The sequence below is a fragment of the Cygnus olor genome, chromosome 9, assembly GCF_009769625.2.
Source record: "Cygnus olor isolate bCygOlo1 chromosome 9, bCygOlo1.pri.v2, whole genome shotgun sequence".
Lineage (NCBI taxonomy): Eukaryota > Metazoa > Chordata > Aves > Anseriformes > Anatidae > Cygnus > Cygnus olor.
The window spans coordinates 16,648,252-16,672,326 of record NC_049177.1 but is presented as its reverse complement, the minus strand read 5'-3'; the positions used below and the strand labels follow the sequence as shown (position 1 = coordinate 16,672,326).

Genomic DNA, 24,075 nt, shown 5'->3' with positions numbered 1-24,075 from the left:
GGTGACTCCCTGTGCCAGAAACGAACAGCCACAGTGCTTGTCCTAAAACTGACCTTTAGATTAAGTGCTGACTACATTTTGCAAAATTATTGCCGGAGTTCCTGGAGCTAGCAGTTTTGAGGACAGTTTGAATACATGAAAAAGTGATGTGTCTTCACTCATTCATGGGGCTCCTTTTTACATCTAATGACATTTTGTGGAAGGAAGCCTTGTATATAAAAACGTGTTAGAAACTGCATACTAGAGGCACCTCTAATTTTTAGAGTGGAGATTTTTTTTTTTTTACTTTAGCGGGCTACTTGTCTTAAATGAACAAAGAAACAATCTGTGCTGTTAAACTTGAGCCGTATTTGGACTTTATTGAAGCAACTTCACTATGTCTGAGTTCAAAATACGCTTGAGAATCTGGAGTTAAAAAGGAAAAAGAAAAGGAAATCGAGCATTTTCACAGGACCTCTGTTTGAATTAAAATGAACAAAGGAGCAAATATAGTATTTTCCCCCATGATTATCCTATTTAATATTTCATGTGTTTTTATGTCTCAGTGGACAAGAATATTATTGATAAGTTTCATAGGTTTGCTCATTTTTCTAGCTAGAAGCATTTTGCTGCTGTTGTCAGAGCTAACACATCTATTTTTTTTGCCCTGCTTTAGTATGCCATTTTAGACACTAAAAAGTACTTCTAATTCTGTAACCAGTCATCTTTATTTCCTTCCTGCCCCCCACTTCCATTAGTAATGCCTGGCAGTGACTCAGAGCTACTCTGCTTTCTAGTTAGGGTGAACGAGAAACCACCAAAAGCCAGAAAAACACGGAGTGAAGGGAACCACTGGCACCCGCTCTGCAGCAGGATCGCAGCAATCTGCTGCTGGGCAGTCATTCCAAGTCGGAGTAAGAGTTTCCATTAGCCACAGTTCCTGGCTGCCTAAGGAGAGAAGCAGCGTTGTCTTGTTGAAGCACAAGACTTGAAGCCAAACCCCTCCTGAGATCTCTTTCCTCTTCTCTTACTGATTCCTGGTGCGGCAGTGGGCAAGTCTTCATGTTTACTTCACAGTCTCTACTGTAAATAGTTATTAAAAAGCTAATTTGAGAAGATTAATTGAAGTTTTTGAAGCAATAGGAATTGTTTAAGCTAGTAGTCACTTACCTGTAGTATATTGCGTGTTCAGCGGACGTCCTGTCTTCCTAGGTAAGTTACAGGCTTCATCTCACGCCTGGGGTAGCCCAAGGTAAATGTGACGGTGTGAAGCTGTACAAACCGGCAGCACAGTGAGTGAGTTTGTACCAAAGAATGTCTCCCATCAGTTTCCAGTCTGCAGGTCTGTTCTTAGAAATGCACGATATGTTAATACATCCAGTAAGTAACGCAATCTTCTAAAATATCTGAATCTGATAGATCTATGGGTTGTCAGAAGTAGTCTTTTGCAACTCAATAGGCTGGTGTGCCACAGAGCTCTGTAAGAAGAAATGAGGTAAAGGACCAAAAAAAAAAAGAAATTAAACGCTAACAGCTTATAGTCACAACATAAGCACTGGCAGTTGGAAGCGATCTTGGCTTTTTGTGTTGTCAGTTGCTTATTTTACCGGGGGGCACTTTCAGACCAAGATGTTGCTTGGAGTTCAGAGGACAGCGAAACCAAAGAGCAGGGGAACCTGCCGATGTTCAACTCTGCCATTTTCAATAAACATCGCTTCACTCAATGAAGAAATTATTGCAGAGGGCTTCGAGGAATAAAGACATTGACCAGCCACAAACAGTGCTGTATAAAACTGCCTTTCTCAAGCCTTTTAATTTTTTTCCACACTTGACACAAGGCTACAGGTCATTCAAGTGAAACTATATGAAAACAGTGGCTAAGCAGCCATACGTGTCCCGTTTAAATATTTGGTCAAAGAAGTCTGTTTCTCTGCTCAAGACCTGCCCTGTGAGTATCAGAAAGTGTGAAGATCCTTTTAGGCTACAGCAGTGTTGCAAAAATGGCACGAAATCAAACTGAGTTTTCTTTTATAAGCAAACTAATATAATGCGTATTTTGAAAAAAAAATTGAATAATGGTATAAAATAAAGAAGCGTGTAAGGCTCAGAATACCTCATTCCATTAAAGCTAATTTCGTTGAGTGACTGTCACGACATCCTGTGTTTCAGCTGTGTACAGAACGATGGGCCACAACGGTTTGCAGGGAGGTGAATCCCTCCGGGGGCTTCTGGTTACAACCTCATCTGTGAGAATGAAGTTATCCACCAGAGCCCCTTGGTAGATTATTTCCATGAAATTCCCTCCAGTTCAGTTATTGCTGAGAACCTTGAAATATTATCATAATAGTTCGGCAGTGTTGAAAAGATTGAATGTCCTGAAGTAGTTAAGACGAAATGAAGTTGTTTCAATCGCTGGATCGCTTCATAGCACTCCCTCGCGAGAAGGAAAATTGGGTGATGTGCTGAAATAAAAGAGTGGGCAGGCTGAATCGCACACTTGTTCTTCCAAATTGTTTTGGAACAACTTAATTTTAAGCATTCTGGATAAAAATCTCTAGCCAGGCAGGTTTGAATTGCAGGGATGTTCTTTTAATTGCCTCTCCTCCTATGTTGTTCCTCGGGGTGGCTTCTGAAGCTGCCCTGCGTGCTGCCACACCTTGCTGTAGAGGTGGGCATCTGCGCTAAGGTGGTCCCAGTGTTTTATGTTGTAATTGCATTTTTAGTTTCCCTTGTGTATGCAGTCTCTCCCGGCTACATTCAGGTTTGTTCTTTCTGTCGAGCTACAAGCAAGCCACTTTAAAATTGCATTCTGATAAAGCCCTATGGATTTTAAAGGTCACATTCTTTTCTCGGATGAATACATCATTCCCATTGATTCACCTGCTGTTTCTGCAAACTCAGAGTATCACTGATGACATTAATTATGTTAATATTCAGAGGTTTCTTAGCATGAGCTCAAGCTTTTCTAACATGCTAATTTTTAAGATCCATTTAAAATGCAGGAAAGATGGGGAGGAGTTGAGTGTTAACGCACTGGAAGAAAGAAAATAATTTTCTTTGTGCAGTTCATTCTGAGATGGTCCTGCAAACGATGCTGAGTGTTTCGAGTTATTGATTGTTTTACTACCTAGGATGTAAAGCAATCTCCAGATGTGAGCTCATGTTATTTTTCCTGCTGAGGCATTGCTATAAAGGAATTCTGTCAAACCTGTTCAGAGAAGCCAAAGAAAAGCCTAAAAAACGTAGGTAGCAGAAAGCAGCATAGAACCACTGCATTGCTTCAGCTCACTTTTAGTTTGGCGCTGTTGTCTGGTTCTCAGAACCATCTTAACATCTGTTTCTAGAGGAAACGACGCTTACCTTTTGGCTTCGTCTCGTTATGTCTGTAACCCTTTTCTTCAAAACGAACATCCATCTGTTTCTTGCTCTTTTGGTTTGAGGGAGAGGAAAAGTCAGTGAAATGGAAGCCTGGCTCAGTTTGCAATATTGCAGTGTTGTTGAAGAAACAAAACGCATTCTCCCACCGCGCCTGCCCATGCTGGACATTTATCCTCTTCTCAGAGTTCAGGAGCTCTCTGTCTGCGTTGTTTTTGTAAGAGTACATGAATGCTTTCAGACAGTAAATCGACAAGAGTGAAAATTAGATGGAAACTAACTGAAAGCAAACTCTGTGCCTTATTATGCTTCATGATGTCACTGGGATGCTGTGGAGTAGAGATGTCTGTTAATTGTCCATTCTGATGAAAATAGTGAATAGTAATTGTCTTACCCAAACTAAATTGTTTATAAGGCACAGATGTTAAACTGGATAATCTGCATAACATTTTTATTGGCAAATGTAGGACATGATTGTACTGAGTGAAATGGCTTCTGTATTTCTCCAGTTCGATTAGCATCTCGTTGCAGCTGATCTGACTGCAAATTGACCTCTGTTGCATTTTTCTTTTAGATATTTACAGTGGGCTGCAACGTGAGCGCCGCTAAGATAATAGATATGAAGAGGTTCAAGCAGAAAATACTTTGAGGGTGGGGACATAGCTCATCTTCAGAAATACTACCCAAGGTGCAGAGAGTGTCTTTGTCAGGTTCTTACAGGAAGAACGTGACGTGCACTAATGAATGCTGTAGCTTAACAACAGGACCAACCTTACTGCATAGCAGAATTGATTTGAGGTCTACTTAATATAATATAATGTAGCAGTATTAGCTTCTGCCCTATTAGCATAATTTTCTGTTAAAATTGACGTAAGGTTGAGATGGTATTGAGTAATGTGTGTGACTGTCTTTCCAAGCATGGGCCAAGCACAGCTTAATCCAGGACTGCCCGATGTTAGATGACAATATGTTTTGGTGATAGATCCATGTGGACAGCTTCTGCAAGCAAAGATGTGGGGCGAATCCTGCAAAAAGAGAAGTTTAGTACAAAGTATACGAGGTTTATAGCATTGTGTTGATTTTTTTTGCTGCGATGCTGTAGCTGTTAAGTGTATTCCTCTGATAACGTAATTTGCTGTGAGAGGACTTTGTTGGTTGCTGGAGATTTTTGCTGCATTTTGCCATGTGGTTCACGTGAATCCATGGATCTCCCTGGCTTCTGTTGCACAGCAATTTGTTCTGTGCAGGAGACTTTAGAAGCAGCCTGTTGTACAGCGAGTACTGGAGTGTCGGGAGTGCTTTGAAGGGATAATTGGCTTCCTTCCGTTTGAGGATTTAATGGAACACCTTCCCAGTCCTCAGCACCTCCCACCTTTTGGAGAAGCACAGTAACCCATATCTCGTGCGTCACTCCAGGGAAGTTGGTTTATAATAGCAGAGTTTTCAGAAGTACCTGCTCCTGAGAGCTGTCATAGCTCTCTGTCTGACGAATCTGGAAGAGAGGAGATTATGCTGCTGCCTGAAAGCAGGAGAAGGTGACTGTTCTATACCCAAGGCTTCAGTAATGTTTGAGGAATAGCCTCCAGTTTGTGAGTTTGTTTTGGTACTTCTCTTACTAGACAGAATGGATGGGCACCCATTCTGTTCCTTCAGATACGACTTTATACAGAATTTCTGCCTTAGCCTCAGGAGAAAAGACTCCTGTTCTCTTCCCACATTGCCAACATTTACACTTGGGCTTTATTACACACTAAAGACAGCAGCATTTCTTCTGTGTGTAAGCAGGGTGAGTTTAGGGCCTGATTCAACAGCGTATGTGTGCACATGCCTAAATGTAAGCACACAATTAAGAGTTTTGTGGGAGAGGGATTTGGGAGTTGTGATAAAAAGTGAGATTAGAGATTGGGAAGATTAGAGGACGAACGGCAGGAGTGGAGTAGGAGCATAAGGCTCTTTGGGTGGTCTACTCTGTAATCCTGTAGTTTGGTAGTTTTTTGCGTAACTTATTTTGGTCCTTACTCCTCGGACCAGATTGAAACCTCTGAGAACAAAAAGAATTCTTCTGCAAAAATACACCTCTGATAAAAATGCAACCCCTAAAGGCTGATCCCTACTTACCTGTACCGTTCTTTAAAGTACCACGCTCACCCACGTCATGAGGGCCTGGTTGTGTCTGCTTTGCAGGAGAACGTGAAATCAGGAGTGGCAGTTGGGCAGTGCAGAAGAGTTGGGCAGTTCAGATCAGAAGCTTTTCTGGGTCTGCAACAAAGATGTGAGTCTGAATTATCCAGGGCTTCCAGCTCTACCTTCTCTTTATCATTTATCCTGTAGGACAATTCTTGTTTCCAGGTGATTGTTGAGATCCTGTTTGCGCCTGACTTGTAGAGAACTGTTCTTAATGCTGCATTTCTTATACAAAAAAAGAAAAAGAAAAAAGGTTGGCAAAGATGATGAAAGACCTTCCCATCCAGGAGTGGTTAGGAACATTAGGCTTGCTTTTATTACGAGAGATAATAGTGCAGCAGTTCTTAAGGCTTTAGAAAGGTGTAGACAGCAAGGAACAAAATGAAAAATAGACCAGTTTTTAATGGAAGAAATGACACCCACTGTTCGCTGCAGCCATTCAGATATTCAAAAAGTGCTAAACATCACAGCATACAAATAACAGTCAGGGAGACTGGGGAGAACTTTAACTCCATAGTACTTTGATGATTAATTTCGCTTGTACTCATCCTTTTCCTTCAAGGTTACTCTTAATTACCGGTGTGGTAATGCATGGGAATATTTTGCATTGCTAAACCATTTAAAGATAGGTATGTATGTTTTGATTTGTTTGAAGGAAGTGATGTCTGTGACAGATACAAAAAAGAAAGAATTTCTGTTCTGAGATCAGAGGCATTCAAGACAACAAAACTCGGATTCAGAAATGCACAAACCGTTTCACTTCATCAGGCTAGGCAAAACAGGTCTGTGAGGAAGCTAATTCATGTCATGTATATAAAGCAAGTCAAATTCCAGCTACTACAAAGCTTTTACGTAAGACTTTGCTGACCCAATAGGTGGTGGAATATAAATAGATCAACAGTACACCCTTCCTTCTGCTGTTCTACCTAATCCTTCCTTGCCTTCAGGACTGAGGAGTATTTGATCTATTGAGTCTTAAATCAGACGTTCTTTCCTACAAAAAATCCCCCAAAAGCCAGGAGAATGAAAATTTAATGGTGGGAGAGTGTTCTTACGATTTTAGAACGAGAAGCGGAATTAGGAATATACAACTGTGCTTTTTTTTTTTTTTTAAATATATATTAACCTCACAAAGCTGTAGCTGCAAGGCCCTCTACTTGCTCTCCATAGCTACCCCTGCCAGGTGACTTGGCGTGAGCCTCTCCAAAAAGAGTAATTGCGTTAAACCTGCATTAATTTGCTTTCTCCTTTTCAGTAATACTCAAAATGCCCTCTTCATCCTGCCTGCAGGTCTCCACTGCTGCTCAGAAGATGGAGCACTTTTTATTTTTAGTAACAGTATCTCTCACGCTGGGATGGAAGAATCTTAAACCAATTAAACACATTAGAAGATAACAGTGTGTGTGGGTTTGGTTCAAGATCTCCATTTTCTTCACTCTGGGGTATGTCCTAGTACCAGCCTTTCTGTCCAAGATGACAGAAATAGTGTGATAAGCTGCTAACTAGGTAAGCAGTACAGCTGCTGCTTTGTCAGGTATTCTCTTGCCAAAAAATCACTTGTGATGGGTTTTGCCTTTTTGTAAAATTCCATTGCAGTTAAGTTTTATAAGCGATCTCAGTTTTGACTTAGGAAATTGTTTTCAGATGTCTATTTCTTTTTAAAGATTTTCTTTTAAGAGCGCATCTCTTGAACTTGAAGTGCTTTTTCCGGTAGAAGAGGATTGTGTGTGTCTGAGATTTGATGATTTGTTCTTGCCTTTTAATAATGCTTGGTTATTGGGAAAAAAAAAAAAACAACTTGTGAACTGGCTAGAGTATTCTGAGCCCTTAAAATACGTCTGGATGCACATATTTTAACTCTGTGTATGTGCTCTGAATAGCAGGTGGATTTCGGTTGCTGACCTGCATGCCCTCACCAGCAGGGATGTAGTCTTCAGCTTTTTATTTATTCTTGATCTTTAATTTGACAGTCAGAATTCAAAGCATGGCGCAGGCGATCTTGCCTGGATTTACTCTTAGCGGGGAACATCTGCTGCCCCGTTCGGCACTACGCAGCCTCCAGCCAGACCTGGGAGCTCATAACACCCACTGACAGCGATAGTGAGCAAATGGCAAGGATATACTTCTGAAGGGGCTCATTTTTTAAAGGAAATACAGGTTTTTGGTAATCAAGTGCCCAATTTGCTGAATTACTGTACTGCTAATAGTGAAGAGTGTTTGCATCGCAGGGTGTTGTGAAGATAAATGAACTCGTCGGCGAGATGCTCAGATTGTCTCATTTGTTATTTTTCTCTCGTACGTGGCATTTGATAGATTGCACGCTGCTTTCTATGCAAATAGCTTCACCCTGGCTAGTTTTTGTGTTTGTCCGTGGGAAGATGTATCTAAAAATGGAGGGGTTTTTGACGTTTTAAATTACAGTTGGGGCGGTTCCATCCTGCAGGTTGTGTTGGCTGGGGACTTCGATTTTTTCCAGCCAGAACCGCATGAAGTGCCCAGCCCAGCTGCAGGTTCTTTTTGCTGTGCTGCTGCTCGTTTTCTCTCTCTGTCTTGCTGCCTACAGCCCCCATCTCCTTTGCTTTGGTACTTGGGGAGAGATTTCAACTTTCAAGCTTTCTGCCAGGAGATGGAGGTGGCATACGGGGCTTTCTGGGGATGATGCTTTCTGCCTTCTCCCCTGTCCCTCCTGGGTTAATCCCGGATCGAGTAGTAGATAGTATGTGTTTTAGAACAAGTCTGGAAGGACACGAGCAGCCTGTGCCATGCTCCCTTTTCCCACACGAGTCGTTCCTACATCGTGGAAGCTGTAAGGCCGTGCCTCTGTGAACACACCCTTACCTTTCTTCCCTTTCCCTTTCGGTGGCACATGGAAAGTCTGGCCAACCTTCAGGAAAGGCAAGGTTCTTCACACCTCTTCTGAAGCAGCCGTTTTCCATTCCCTCCTCCACGCAGAGAATTTTAAAACAAATGCTACCCTGTAACCCGAAATTTGCTGAAGCATCTGTTTCTTCCCTGGAGTTCTGGAAAAAAATTGATCAATGTCAAGAGTCTGCCTGGAAACTGCGTATGCTAGAGAATGAATTCACTATGCATATCTCACAGCTCCTATTTATACCTCTGTCGAGGCCCATGTTGTCCTCATCTGTTCCTCTGCCTTCCCAGTCAGCTCCTTGAGCAGTTGCCCTCTCTCCTTTTCCCAGATAGTTCCCGAGACCTCGTCCGATGCAGCGATGAGCTGCGGAGCACGAGGCTGCGACGGGGCCTGGGGCTGACCGAAGGCTCTACCCTGCTCAGAAGGGCACTGGACAGGCGTTCAGGCTCCTTACTCTGACATGTAAATATCTGAGTTATGTCACGGGAGAGGTTTTTCAAGGGTAGGCTTAAGGTTATCACTAATTGTCCCTCGGCAAATGTGAGTATTTCATAGTTGTCTGTAACCTTACTAATTCACTGACCCGGGCTTTCTGCAGGCTGGCACAGCCTCACTTGCCGAGAGTGAAACGAGAGTGTCTCTGCACTTAGTGCTCAGCAGCTGAAGAATTCCCGTGAGCGGCTGTTACCAGGTCAGCAGCCATAGAACAGCCCTTGGTACTAATATTTTTAAGTCAAAAAAATAAGTGTGATCGGGTATTGTTCTTTTTTTCAAATGTTATACAGGAAGCACATCTTTTTCTAGCTGGAGAAGAACATTTGTTTGTGTGGAATTATCTGTTACTGTTAGCAGTGGTCTTGCTTCCCCGCAGCACAGTGACATTGTCTTTATCCTTTAGAAGCGACAAAAAATGATAAATGAGGTTAACAAGCTTCAGTCCAAGTGAAAACCAAATCTGTGACTATACAGCTCTCGTTGCGTTAATTCTGGTCAAGGGTTGGTTTGTTCATTTATTTCCTCCATGTCTTTTCTCCCTGGCCTCCTGAGAATTGGAAAATATTCCTGAAGCTCAGCTGGAGCAGCCTTTTTTAGGGCTTCAGAAAGAATACTGGGCACGGCATTTCGGAATGTGGGTAGCTTGTTTTCCTTAATTGCTTCCCAATCAGAAACTGGATGAATCTTCGCGATGCAGAAACGGGGAAAATCCTCTGGCAAGGAACAGAAGATCTGTCTGTACCTGGAGTGGAGCATGAAGGTACTGTGTGGCCTTGCTGTGCATCTGGGGGCTGGGCCGTGCTGCACGTCTGGGTCACCAGGGCTGCTGGTGTACCCGTGTTTGGAGGACAGATGCCCTGGCTCTGACTTCAGTCCCTTAGCAGCTTCCAGCACAATGACCCGGGGCCGTGTGGGGAAGGGTGGGGATGGATCGGTGTCTGGCGAAGGGGACGCATTGAACAGTGCTCGGCTGGGAGCTCAGCTGGGCAAGGAGTGAGCAGCTGGCCTTTGCTAGGTCAGGTGTTGGTTGCAAAACGAAAAGTATAAAGAGATACGGACTTTTCTCCATATAACGGAGCAGGGTTTGGTCAAAGTACAGGTCAAATGGAGAACCAGCATGGAAGAAACATACACAGTTTCTGCCTTTTCTGGCCACAGCTGACCTAATATTCTCCTGCACTAAATTTGCCCTCTGCTTTAAAATGCTATACGTGTTGCATTTGCTCTGCTCTGCTGTCTTCTGTGATTGCAGCCTGGTGCCCCTTCATTTCTGTCCTTGCCGCGTGGCAGAGGACTCCACTGTCCCTTACACATCCCCTTTGTGACAAAGCACTGTGATAGGTAATGTCCCTTGCCAAGAGCTTTGCTTTGGCTCTGCGAAGAGTCTGACCTCACCGAATTAATTTGAAGACTTTCCTATTAAGTGAGTGTCATGCAGCTGATCTCCAGCAAGTGGAGTCAACTTGATCATTTAATTGTGACGGTGGCATCGACATATTTTTGGTTAAACGTCAAGGACTGAGTTCTGGCTCGCAGTCCTAGTTCACTTTTAGGACCAGTAGTAGGTTGCCTCAGCTTAAGGGGGGGACCTGATGCCGGGAATGGAGGAGGCAAGTCAGAGCTGGGGGAAGGCCAAGCCGTGACTCAGTGGTTAGCATTTTCCAAGCTTTGTCTCCTTCAGCCTTGCTAACCCGTACTCCCAATATCGTGCCACTGCTAACAGCAAACAGTTTTGTCAATAGGAAACAGACCTTAACAGATACTTCCTCACACCCACCGTACAAGGTGCCTATATTAAAGAAAAACATTCCAGCCCTTTCAAATACGACTGTAGTAAAGCAATTGAAATACAACTTCCAAAGTAAATGCAGTAATTCATCAGTGTAATGCTAAATTTCTTGAACTGTGGCTTAGTGATACTTTGCCTTCTTGAAATAATTGTACAGTGTTTGGCATGCTACAGCACCTGACAGCACACCCAGGAGAAACGAGGAATCAAACTTTCAAAAGCAGAAGAAAATCAGCCAAAAAAATTCCCATTCTTCACAGATTTTATTCTGCAAAAGCTTCACATGAATACGTGGCTGGTCTTTGAAGCCTCTTCTCTCTGTCTCAGCAGACTGACACCGCCTTGGTTCAGTGTAAGCCACAGGACGGTGTGCTTTGGGGCAGAGCGGGCAGCTGGAGCTACGCTCATGAGTGTTCGTTGTGTTGCCCCATTTCCTGCCGTCTTTCTCACTTTGGCAAGTCAGATCAGCCTCACCACGTCTCAGATTTTCCTCACATATAAAACAGGAACACTCACCTCCATCAGAGGAGCTTGGGGAATTAATTAAAGCATATTCTGGCGTGAGATTAATGCCCGTTGTACAAGGAATTGTTCAGCCCTTATCTGGTGTGCAGTTCAGTCATCCATCTAAAAGATGGATGACTGTAAACTTGAGGAGGTGCGGAGAAGAGCAGTTAGTGAGGTAAAGCCACTGAAAAAATGAAGGGTGGGAGGATGGTCCTCCTTTGGAAAAGAGAGGAAAAAAGCTATTCTTGTATGGCTTAGCAAGGAAAGAAGGCTGAGATGGCTAGATTATTCTCAATAAATATGCTAGGAAAGGAGAGAGGTGTCCAGCAAAGAAGGATAATCTGACCGTGAATTAGAAGGTGTGGGGAAATGAGATTCTGTTAGAGTCTTGCAACAGAAACAGTGAGGGCAAACAGTCAGGATAATTGCTTTAAAATGGAGGCCATGTATGTCTCAAAGTCATTGTACAGTACTTGTACGTGTGTGTGTTCTGTGGCCTTTCAGGGCAAATCACGGTGGAGACGTAGCAAACATTCAAATATATAGCAGAGTGAATAAATTATATTTAAATTAAAAGTGATCTATATTTAAGTACAAATTTATTTTTAAAATTAACTCTTAAATTTCAAATCATTATGCTCTGTTAATACCCAAACTTACTGCTTAGATTAAATTAAAAGAATATTAACGTGCAATTAGATTGCTGCTGAAGCCTTAGTAAAACCACTGAATGTGGTGCAGATCACTGCCTGAGTACCTGGAAGTGGAATTTACCAACAAGTTAAATCAGCTTTTGATAGCAGGAGTTTTTCCATATACCCAGGTAGCTCAATTCGGTGACAGTGCGTTCAACACTGGCAGGCAATCTGGGAGATGGGAAACAGCAAAGTTTCTTATCTTCCAATACATAAACAAAGCGAGGTGTAAGCGGGTGACATCCAGCACTTGTAGAGTCCCCAGAGTTGTTGCCAGTCCCCACAGTCCCTTTCATTCAGGAAATACAAATAATCCTTTCATTCTCTAAGAAAAGATGTAGTTTTAAGTACAAAGTATGTTTGGATGAACTAGCTTTTTATTTTTTTTTAACATATCCCAAATATGTCACATAGTTTTATTAAACTATGTGAAAACATAACAATACTGATGGTTTAATTGAGTTTCAGTTTTTGACTAAACACTGTTTGGCCCCAAATGAGTTGTTTAGTAAATAAGAAATGTGTCACCCATCACTTTCTTACAGAGTTAAGTATCAAAATTAAGAATCTGAATTAGTATGTTAGCTATATAAAAGCTTTAATAAACGTGCAGGTATAATAAATATAGCCTCTGGTTAAAAAATAACAGTTGTACATTTAGGATAAAGTCTGTGCTTACCTGCATTTCGGTGTGTTTTGATGGTCCTAGCTGATGGGCATCAAACTTCTTTCTCTTCTGTCTTTTTAACAGAAAAGAAGAGGTACGAAAGTAAAATGTGTTTAAAATAAATAAATGAAAACTCTCAGCGTGATGGTATAAATATCAATTAAAATCTCTTAGATCGAGGCTTTAAAGACAACACAGTCCTACTTTTATTAAAAGTAACCTTTTATTTTGCAGTTTTACAATATTAAAGCAAACCTTCTCAGCAGTTTGTCTTGGGGATGAAAGAAATTTAATTACTAAATTGCAGAATAGTTTTAACAAGTCACTTTACACTTAACTGCAAAGGGATGTTTATTCACAACAGGCCGGAGTCTGTACTTGTGAGGGCAGTAAAGCATGGTGCCATGCAGATTTCCAGGCTGAAAAAAAAAAAGGCTAAAAATAATTAGAGCGCTTTACATTTAAAACTCTTCTCTTGCACTTTTAACTTTCTTTTTTATTTATTTTTTTTTTATTTTGGCAAACCATGGACTGTGTACTTCATGGGATAGGACAGTACCTTGCATTCCCTTGCCCTCCAGCTCTCTAGATGGCTCTCATAGCAAGGTCCTGCTCCATTAAACTGTTTTACATTAGGTGGATATGCCAGGGGTTTGGAAGACTCTTACTTTTATTAAACAGCAGCCTGCTGTCTGCTCATGGATGTTTTGATAGCCTTTCCATTTAGGACTAGTTTGGCACATAAAGCACGTACCGGCTGTATTCCCTCCCCTCTTTATTTTTAATAGATTTACATGAAACATTTTCTGGTGCGCAGGAAGGATTATGTACAATCACACCACTTCAGTATGACAGGCTGGGGAGATTTTTAGTATGCGGGTTCCCCCACCCCCAACCTTATTCTTCTGATTTGGACCTTTCAGTGTACTAATCTGTGCCCCAAACTGCCCCTTCTCTTACCTCTACACCTCTAAAAAAAGCCATATGAAATATCTAATAGGTAGAGATCTCACCCGTTGCAAGAGCCCAGACATCTCGGATTGCCTCTCTCAAACCGTGCTGTTTGCTGCTGGCTTTTCTGCCTGCGTGGGGCTCAATGCTCAGGGAAGAGGCGTTTCATCTTCTTCTACAGGATGGCTTCCTAGAGCTACAAGAGATGGCTGAAACAGTGCTGCTGGGCTGAGAAGCAGCTGCTTGTGGTTTGCTGGGGATGCACAGTCTGAAAGAGAAGAAGAAGTGAGAAGGATTAACATGCCTGATGTACAAACAGCCCTTTGGCTGTGTGACCTTCAGCACATTCCCTAAAGTAAAATTTTAAGTTGCATCTCAATATTTTGACTTGAAGAGCCATGGTTTTTTGTAATAGAAAGTTAAGAGCTAGCAGTTCGAGGAGTCAGTGTTGTATTCCTGGTTCTGTCACCAGTTTCATTCCTGGCTCTGGGCATTCCTGGTTTGGATTTCACACCTGCAAATGTAAAAACAAAGTAGGGAGAGTCCTTTGTGCTTGCTTTTCTCCTACTACTATGATCTTGTACTGCACTAATCGTTATTTCAAAGTATTCTCTAATAGCACCTGAAAAGTATACTGTATATACTCTTCACCTGAAGCAGCTGGGTTTGTTTTACTGTGTCCAAATAATGCTTGTTTATCTGTTTGACAGCTCGAGTTCCTAAAAAAATCCTGAAATGCAAAGCAGTGTCTCGGGAGTTAAACTTTTCCTCAGCAGAACAAATGGAAAAATTCCGACTGGAACAGAAAGTTTATTTCAAAGGGCAGTGTCTAGAAGGTATGCATCTGCTCTGCGTGCGGCCCTGCTGCAGCGCAGGGAGTGAACCCCAGCGTGGCGGGGATTAGAGGAACTAAAATGGGTTGGACACAGTAATTTTAATTTTTCAGAGTGGCACTGAAGCACTCATCTTGTCAGGACTAATGGGCCACAGCATTAGGAATAGCATTTCATAAGTGTATTAACACTTTGTTACGTAAGCAAAAAATCTGGGTAATCATGCCTCGGGGCATAAATCCACCGCAGGCTGCCTGAGGCTAGGAAACAGGTTATTTTAGTGTCACACATCGTGGGGATTCATGCATCTTCCTCAGAAGCACCTTGTGCTGGCCTCTGCCAGGCTGGAGGCTGGACTAAAGGAGCCTCTGGTTTGCTCTGGTCGCAGCAGTGCCACTGGGTGTTGCTTCCGCGACTCCACGCAGCACGTCTCATCTCCCTGGCTGCGGTATTACTCCTAATCCAGGGGAAGGAGGGGCAGATAAACATTGAGCTCCTTGTCTTTTGGGCAACCAGTTGGACGCTTCGTCTGAACTGGATCCGCAGGATGTCTGCAAGAGGGGGAATGTGATTTCCCTGTTCCCAATGAGGTGTGATGGAATTTCCATTGAATGCTAAGGAAGTGGCATGAGTTTATCGTTTCCATCAGCTAACATAGAAAGGGAGTATTTACATGAAGAGGAGGGCAGGGTTCAGTGCATTTTAAGTTGTAATGTAAAATTAAAATTTACAAAGTAATGTAAATGTAAAATGTTGGCAGCACAGTAAGACAGTTCAGGGAGTTCCCCAGCCTGTCAGGTGAAAAGCAAAAGGACCATTTGTGGATTGTTTTTTTCTTCTTTCAAATGCCTCTGAATCTTCTTTTTACTTTGCAGAATGGTTCTTTGAATTTGGTTTTGTGATTCCTAACTCCACAAACACTTGGCAGTCCTTGATAGAGGCAGCACCTGAATCACAGATGATGCCAGCTAACGTTTTAACGTGAGTGCCTTGGGCTTACAGAATCTGAGAGCAGGCAAAGAAAAAGCAGTGCATGACATTTCCTTGGGGGCCACAGTGGGAATGAAGAGAGGGAGCTGCTACCAACTCTGAGTCACCCTCACTGCTATTAGCTTCTGAGAGATAAGAGGGGCGAAGCCAACCTCATTACCTGCTTTCCCATAGGTCCAATTTGCATTAATATAGCAATAAAAGTTTGGAGAAACTGGAACTGGTCCTTTATTAGAGCTGCTTTATTTTTTTGAAAGGTGATCCGTGAAAGGATTTAAAAATGCTTTGCAACTTAGTACCCCTTAACATCCAAATGGGCAAACAGAAATAGATGTTTGGACCACTTTCAAATCCAGCTATTGGTGACTGAATCTTGTCCAAGGTGGGTGTTTTTCAGGCAGTATATCACCCATGGGAGCTGCTCAACTGTTTGTTCCATCACTGTACCATTTTGTCAAGCTTTGTGTCCTTACATTTGAGTATAAACTATGCATTTAGTCATATGGAGTTGCGTCTGAGGACAAAATACCCTTAACAGGTAGGAAACAGTCATTTTACAGTAATCTATAATGGGATTCACACGCTTCCCTCATAAACACCTAGTCCTGGCCGCAGTTTGCACGTTGACTTCTGAGCGTTCCTCTAGGACTTGGATCAGAGTAACGCGTGCTGGGCAGTGCTCTGACTGTGAACAGCAAGGCACGAGCTTTGGTGAGGTGAGGGAAAAGTGAGATGAAGGGAAAAGCTCCTTGAGGGAAGCTCCTTGAGGGAAGCCCCTGGGAAGCTGTAATCACGGACAAAAGGCCACCCTCCCTGCTGTGGCTGATGCGGTGCTAGATGGGTGCTGGCACGCACACAAGGAGCACGTTGCCAGCAGAGACAGAAGGGTATGGGAATCCCTGTGCCAACACGAGGCAGATAGAGCAGCTAGTCTCACCACGAGGTCACTGTGTCCTCTGGAAGACCTCCCTCTCCAGCGTTTTCCCTCTTGTTCCATCTGGAGGAAAGCCAGTGGTGTAGAGAAGGCACTGGGATGGGAAACGCCATCACTGATTTCTACTCGCAGCACGTTTCAAAGAGATAGCGGGCTCAGAAGAAAGTATTGGTGTTAGGCACGTGCTCCCTGACACAAGCTGCTCAGGAGCTTGTAGGTGCCACACACATCCTTGGCTCCCAGGGCTGGTGGCTTTCAGTCAGTATTGGAGGTGCCAGTTCAGGAACCAGAGTAAAGAAACAAAGACATCTGACAACTGGTATTGACCGTCTCAGGAAATCACGTCATTTTTTCTGGACTGGGAGTCATTAGAGTCCAGTTCCCAAATGACGTTGAGGATTTTCCAGTGTCCCGTTCTTTCCCTGGAGTCTGTCCACTTGCAGTGGGCAGTGTCTCTCTCCCATTGGAGCCTTCTTAAAGTCATTCTTGAGGAGAGTCACTAGCCCAAAGAAATCCCAAGGGGTTTTGTGACCCAAAGAAAAACTTCTCACCTTTGTCTGAATCTCAAAGCCAGCAAGTTGACTCGCCAGAGCTTTTTGTCACGCCCAAATCTACATTTCCATTACAGTTTGCATAAAATACGGCTGTACGTTTGTATTAAAGCACTTCTTGAGGGAAATGGCAGGTTGGATGAAGTAGCTCCGCACTAGGAGACAGAGTTGGGGTATAAAAAAAAAGAACTTTAACTGATTTTCAGAATTGATTGAAGGGGGAGAGGGGGCTGAAGGTGCATGGGTTGCTGGTTTTTCACCAGTAGAAGCGAGCAGAAGTTTGCTGTTTGTGAGCACTCTGCAGCCTGCATGGGACTGAGCCCAGAAAGGGGACGGCAGCGTAGGGATGGGGGGAACTGCTCCACGTGGGCATGCAGTGGAGAAATCCTGCACCCTGATGGCCGCAGGATCGGGACACGGCACTCACTGCACGGCGCTCTAAACTAAAGCTAGTGATACGGGGAGCAAGATGTCAGCCTGAGTTTGTGATAGTATTGAAAGGGGCAGCCGGTTTTTACTATTTTTGTGCTCTTCTAATACCTCATTTTTCTCCTCTTTTCCCTCCACAGTGGTAATGTTATTATAGAAACCAAATTCTATGATGACGACCTTCTCGTAAGCACTTCCAGAGTGAGACTTTTCTACGTTTGAGATGGGGCTTTTTGGAGCTGTTTTAGTTTTCCTCCATACAGTTCTTGGTGCAGAACCTCCTGACTATCCAGTGGAAGACACTCCTGTAGGCAGTGACCCTGGGGACCAGCTCAACGTGGGTTGTGACCTTTGCCCGTCGTTATTTTGCTTTCTTCTCTGACAAGACCAGACCAAACCCTCAGAGACGGGACCATCTGCTCAGCGGTGCATTGGGGAATAGAGGCTGTCTCTGAAAATGGGCAAACGATGGTCATGCAGAACCAATACTGTAAATTATGTTAGTTTTATCCTTTGTACTTCTCTGGATCCTGGTATAACCTCCAATTTCTACTCACACCCAACTCTAAATGCGTTTCGTTCCGGGGGGGGGGGGTTAAGTTATCCTTTTCATTTTCTCATGTTGTAGGTTTTTATCCTTTCACTGGATTTCTGTGTAACTGGTCCACACATCCTCTTACCCCGAACTTGTAAAATAGACTGTGATATCACCTAATGTAATTAAAACAAATTTCTCAATTAAAACATTCCTACCGTCCAAAGAAGGGAAAAAATGTTGGTTCTGTGCGTTTTTCTTTCGATTACAAAAGCGCCTCACAGCACACACAGACTCTTCCCACTGCAGCCAGCAGCAGAACAGGGCTTTCCACACCCCTGCTTCTTCCCCAGCCCCCGTGGCCTTGTTAAATTGCGTTTCCCACAGCTGAACACGCAGGAGCAGCTTCACGACTGCTGTGACCATGGGCAGGGTTTCTCCCTGGTCTCATTTCTGTCCGTTAGTCCCTCGGGGTGGTTTGTCCCATTTGCCCAGCCGTGGGTTTCTTGAGCAGCACTGCTCTCTATTTCGCTTTCCAAGTTCCTGGGGACACTCAGACCTTTGGAAAATCCGGACTCCCCTGAGCCTGCCTGTGTTGGTCCTGCGCTGGGCTCTGCTCCCCGAAACGCGTCTGTGGCTGCAGCTGCTGATGCCAACACCCCCCTGCGTGCGGGACTTTAATGACACCTGGAGGCACTTTTGCTACTCCAGACTTCACGAAACACACTGCTCCTCTTCCCCGTTGTCCCATTATTCATTCTAGCAAGCATAAATCTTGGAAGAGTGTGTCTTCAGCCTCTGCTCTCAAACCTCACAGGTAGCTTTGTGATCCCACACCACCTTGGTCAGCCTGACCGGCTGGGCTTGAGCTTCTCGGGGGAGTCGCGGGGGGATTCAAGGCACATTTCAGACCCACATTCAGCCGCTGGCTGTCTGGGGGAGGGAGTTAAAAGCATACTTTTTTTTTTAAGGTGACTTGACAGTATCCAAAACCGTGATAAAACCAAAAGGTTGGGTACCTCCGAGCCTCTGCTCGCAGCCCTGGCGCACGGCCGCCCCCCGGTGGCTCCGCTGGAAGCAGCCCGCAGCCGCCGCTGCCCCCGGCCCAGGCTCTCCCGGTTCGCCCCAGCACCTCCCAGTGCCTCCCAGTGCCTCCCAGTGCGCGGTGCCGCAGCCCCCAGGGCAGCAAATTCACAGCGAAGGAACCAGTGGGGCTGGAAGGGGCTGGAACCGAGCACACGGGGCTGTGCGGGATGGGGACGGCCCCACAGGCTGGAGAGCATCCTAGGCGCACCGTGAGCTTCTGGAGGAGCTGTTGGCAGAGCTGCTCTGTCACGGGAGCCTCGAACGTCCCTTGTCCTCCCCGATTTGGCGATGATGCCAACAGAGGGGCCCGGTGCTGCTGGCAGCCCTTGGATCGGGATCTTTGCCCAAAGCAGCACTGCAAGGGGTCCTCTGGGCACAGCGCCCAGGAGGTCTGGGGTGCGTGCATGCCACCGCTGCCACGACCCGCGGAATTAACGCAGCGATTCCCCCTTTCATTTCCAAAAAACGTTCCCACCTGGAACTGGCACCTCCGGGGCAGGGATGCTCCCCACAGCCTGCACCCGCAGATGGGGACAGCTCCGTGGGGACAGCTCGGGGCGATCAGGACCCGGCCGGACCAGGTGAGGATCCCCTCGCCACCCAGAGCCCTTCCCTGCACCCAGCTCCTTGAACCCGCTGCCTCCAGGCGCCCGCTGGAGCTGTCACCACCCAACAGGGAGCAGGAACCGTCTGTGTGGTTACTCCCAGCCGGCAGCGGCCGCTTCCCTCGGCTCTCTGCTGGCAGCCCGGGGTGGTTTGGCCGCCGCGGCTCCCGCGGAGGAAGCGAGCGCCTTCCAGCCGCCGGCACGCAGCAGGCATTTGTTTCTGCGAGCGCCGCGGGGCAGGGAACGTGCTGGGGAGGCGGCCCCCCCCACCCGCCGGCCGGCCCCCCACGTCGGCACGGGCAGGGGGTGACACGCAACAGGCTTCGGCCCTAAGGGAGCTCTCCGCTCGGTTTTGGGGAGCCATCACGCCCACCCCGTCGCCAGCCACCCAGGGAGGCTCCCAGAGGCACGGCCATGGCTTTTGGCAAGTAGAAGCACCCATCGATGGGCCTCAGGCTTGCAGCAAAGGGGGGACCTAAACCCTCACCCCCACGTGTGGCGGTGGGGGCACGGGACTGGATCCTCCGCTGCCCCCCCCGGGGCTCCCAGCTCCCTGAGCTCCGGCAGAGCCAGGCACAGGCTCGGGTTGGCAAGCTGCCCCGATAACGCTTAGGCGGGTGAGCAGAGCCTCCCTAACGTGGCTAATTGTCTGATTCACCGGGGTTACCCGCCAACAAAAGGCGCACAAACAGCCCAGGGCCACATTACCCTCGGTGCCTGCATTGCTACTCTTACTTTCCGCGGGAGCAGGCCGGCACGGGCAGCGCGTGCAGGCTGGGAAGGTTCGGGTCCCTCTGTCCCCTCTCAGGGGGACGAAATCCCACTCCCTGGCTGCTGGGCAGCCTGTGGGCAGAGCCCAGCGAGGCGTCAAATCACTCAGACCTTGGGGCTGCCTAGAGACTTGCTGCGGTTCCTATCTCTTTCTGAAGACAGGAGGGTAGCCAAAGGCCCTGCTTTCAGCCCAAAGTGCCCAAGTTCTGCCCTAGAGAAGCCCCATCTGCCACCACCCCAGTGCTTTGGGACCTGGGTGTGATCCCCATTGGGGCTCAGCACCCAACTCACCCCTACATGTGGCCGGGCACGTGCCTGTCACAGCTGGGGCAGCCTCTGACCTCCTGAGAGGGGCTGAGGCACCGCTGCTCTCCCAGCACCCTGGGGTAGGAGCGTGGCAGGTGCCCAGGGGAGACGACAAGCTGAGCGTGGACAAACTGGGGACAAGAAATGAGATTTTTGCCCAGGTTCTAGAAACGCCCTGCACCCCCAGACGCTTCACCGCATCCTCGCAGGGAACTCCCTGGCACAGAGCAGGGGCGCTGGGGGAATCGTTCTGCCTGCTCCAGGCTGGCAGACATACCATGGGGTCCCAAGGGAGTCCTGGTGCGGGATTTAGGCAGGAAAACCCCACAGCTTCAGGGCTACCGAAAGCAGGACGTGGCCACACTAACCTCCCTGCCTGTCCCTGAGCTGAGGAGCAGAGCCCCCCACGTCCCAGGTTTCCCATGGCACCAGCGGGAAGACCTCGGTGGCACTGCCCCAGGGGACACCGGCCAGCGTGGCCTGTCCCCACGGTGCTGCAGTGACTCCCGTGGGAGCGCTGTGGTGTCTGGCTTCCCCAGGCAGCGGCACTAGATGGTGCTGCAATACAGCAATATTTCCCCAGACTGCGCAACGCCTGCACAGCGCTGCCTGCCGAGCCCTTGGACGCCGTCTCGGGGCATCACAGCGGCTGGGGACCCCGGGAGAGCCACCAGAAGGACAGCCACCAGTGGCAGGTAGGCCCCCGGGTCACCCAGGGTGGGATCTGCCCCGGGGGGAGCAGCCCTTGAGCTGGGCTGGATATGACCAGAGCCAGCCCAGGGGGTACGTGTGGGGACAGCGCGGTGGCCTTGGGATGGGGACTGTCCCCCCTCCTGGGGAATAAGCAGAGATAAGGGGGATGCAGGGATGGGAGCAGGGTTTGGTTCTCCAGGGGTCCTTGTCCCTGACTAGGGCAGGGTCGCTGACTCACTGTGGGTTGTCCTCCTCGGGGACAGGGTCCCCGCAGCCCTACCTCTGCCCTGGGGAGGATGAGCTCAGCTCAGGCAGGGAGCAGCTGGCACGGGGAGGGCTGCTGGCAGCAGGGCACCGCATCCAGCTGGGCCTCCTCAGGCTCCAGGACCACAGCTACCAAGGCTCAGGGTCCATGGGGCGTGTGGCAGCTGGGGATGGGACAGGAACCAGATCCTCCACACCTGCCCTTCAGCATGGGCTGGGCTCTTCCACCTGCACCGGGCAGCCCTGGGGGCAAACACACAAGCACCTGTAAGCCATTCCGAGGCACTTCTTGGCTAATTGGGATGGGCCAGGACCAGCCACGGCCCCACACTTCCTCAGCCCCCTCCAAAAGGGGCTGCTCCCCAGGGACACCTCACGCCCCAGGCCAGGTGACGATCGCTCTGCCAGAGCAACAGCTCAGCCTGTTTATTTTCAACAGCAACACCTCAAAATTCCTTCTGGTTGTGTGATCTTGAGAAGCTGTGCCTGGAGGGCAGTCTCACTTGTCAGACTCTGAAGTAGATGCCAGTAAATCTGCTCATCCCAGACGCAGACTGCACCAGTAACCCCAGCCTGTGTCTAGAGCGGAGCCCAAGCCCTGCGCTCGCCACAGGCTGGTTCTCCACCGACCCCTCAGGGTGCTCCAGATTTCACGGAGCTTTGTCAAGATGCAACACGAGGAGGCTAGAAGTGTTTGGATGAGGCTGAATGAAAGCTACGGCTGGGCGCACGCCAGGCTTGAGCGGATTAAATGGGTCCTCACCTATGATGGGCAGGAGATGGATCTACTGGTGCAGACCCTGTCCAGCTGCCCACAGGCGTTGGGTTCAGCCCCGTGGTTCTGCTGCTCGTGGCTGACAGTTGGTGTCACGGCTCCACCGGTGCGTGGCATCAGGCTGACCACGTGGAAGTTGCTCTTCATCCACCCAGCTGCAGTAGGACGCTGCCGCTTCAGCTGAGGCTGAGCCACAACAGAGTCCATGGTCAAGGCGGTCACCTGTACGCGTGGCAAGGCCCAGAGCCCTCACAGGCTCATCCAAGGCAGCCTGCAGCCCTCCTGATGTTCCTAATGGTTGCCTTCAGTGGTTGGCAGCCCATCAGCACGCCACGGAGCAGCCTCCATCGTTCCCTTCAGTGGCCTCCAGGACCAGTGGGATCACAGGCCCGGCTGTTACCACATGGCTCATGTGTGACCAGTGGCGGCCCAGGTGAGGGGCTAGCCTCACACGTCCTGCCCAAGGCACATGGTGGCTTCTTCACCTCCAGCCACGCAGCTTCTGGTCACCAGGCCATGGTGACCAGCACCTCGGCGAGGACACGTTTCTTCTGAGCACCACAGCCAGGGGAAGTGGCCCAGAGGGACGCTCCGGGTTGGAGGCCAGCTCATCACAGAGCCCGTTCCCAAGACATCTTCAGAGGCGCCTTCAGCCAGCACGACCCACACGAGCCTCCCCCAGCCGAATGCGACGTGGAACCCCCATCCCAAGGGGCCTCCAAGTGCCTCATCCCTTCGGTGCTTCAGATTTGGGCTGACGGCCCAGGATCTCGGTGCCAGGGGAGGCCGGGAGCCCCCTCCCAGCCTCGCATCGCCTCACGTCCTCGCCAGGACCCGCAGACCCCACCCGGACACCCGAGGGGCAGCCCCACCACTGAGGGCACCTTGGAGCCCCCCGCCTTTATAGCCCTCGGTGGGACGTGGCTGCCCCCAATTGGCCGGCACCACTGACAGGTGGTGGCATGGGATTGGCTCGGAGCAGCCCCCCGCCCTGCGATTGGTCAGCCTGCTGCCACGGGAGGCTCAGCCAGGTGGCAGCGTGCGGTTGGCTGGGGGCTCCCGGCAGCGGCCTGCGATTGGCCAGGCCTGGGTGCTGCTTGGCTGTGATTGGTGGAGGGAGCGAGGGGGGGGGGGGGGGAGAGAAGGGAAGGACAGGTGGCAGCAGGCGATTGGCTGCCAGGCGGTGCTGCTGCGAGGGGATTGGCTGCGGGCTGGGGGGTCCATGCACCGAGCTGTGCCTGGTCTCAGCCTGGATCTGGGGCAGCCGCTGCCCTCCTGGGGACGGGGACACGGGGATGGGGACACGGGGGGCCGCCAGAGCCCTGGCAGGGCCGTGACGGCAGGGGGGTGCCGGGGGGGAGAAATGGGGGCTGCCCGCAGTGCCCAGGGACTGAACACACACCCGGTGCTGGGGGCGAGGGACAGAGGACGGAGGACGGAGAATGGAGGATGGAGGACGGAGAATGGAGGACAGAGGACGGAAAATGGAGGACGAATGATGAAGGATGGAGGACGGAGGATGGAGGACAGAGGATGGATAATGGAGGATGGAGGACGGAGGACGGATGATGGACAGATGATGGAGGATGGAGAACCTGGAGCCACAAGCTGGGGGCTGCCCCCATCCCACCCCTCCACGCCACCGGAGCACCGAGGCACCAGTCCCGTGAGCCCGGAGCCGTGCCCGCTCTCAGCCCCTGGGGAAGGCAGCAGGACTGCGCTGGGTGCACGTGCAGGATCGCAGCACCTCGGTGACGCGGAGCCTGCCCTCGGCAGCTCCTGCTGCTGC

The 24,075-nt window shown here is 48.4% G+C and overlaps 1 protein-coding gene and 1 long non-coding RNA gene across 3 annotated transcripts in view; one reads left to right on the top strand and one right to left on the bottom strand.

Annotated features, from left to right (window-relative positions):
- Positions 1-18,024, top strand: part of PDE6D (phosphodiesterase 6D) — a 37,006-nt gene extending 18,982 nt beyond the window's left edge. Inside the window, exons 2-5 of the mRNA XM_040567856.1 lie at positions 9,577-9,665; positions 14,225-14,350; positions 15,223-15,328; positions 17,392-18,024. Of these exons, the coding sequence (XP_040423790.1) occupies positions 9,577-9,665; positions 14,225-14,350; positions 15,223-15,328; positions 17,392-17,473 (403 nt within the window). The 3' untranslated portion in view covers positions 17,474-18,024. The remainder of the gene's footprint in view (positions 1-9,576; positions 9,666-14,224; positions 14,351-15,222; positions 15,329-17,391) is intronic.
- On the bottom strand, positions 9,672-14,217 carry LOC121075043. 2 transcript variants are annotated; one of them, XR_005822692.1, is made up of 4 exons: positions 13,577-14,217; positions 12,902-12,982; positions 12,576-12,632; positions 9,672-12,221 (listed from the first exon to the last, which is right to left on the bottom strand). It is a non-coding gene; the product is annotated as an uncharacterized LOC121075043 (long non-coding RNA). The 2 variants fall into 2 exon arrangements; XR_005822691.1 differs by having other exon boundaries at positions 9,672-12,636.
- Positions 18,025-24,075: the final 6,051 nt, after the last annotated feature.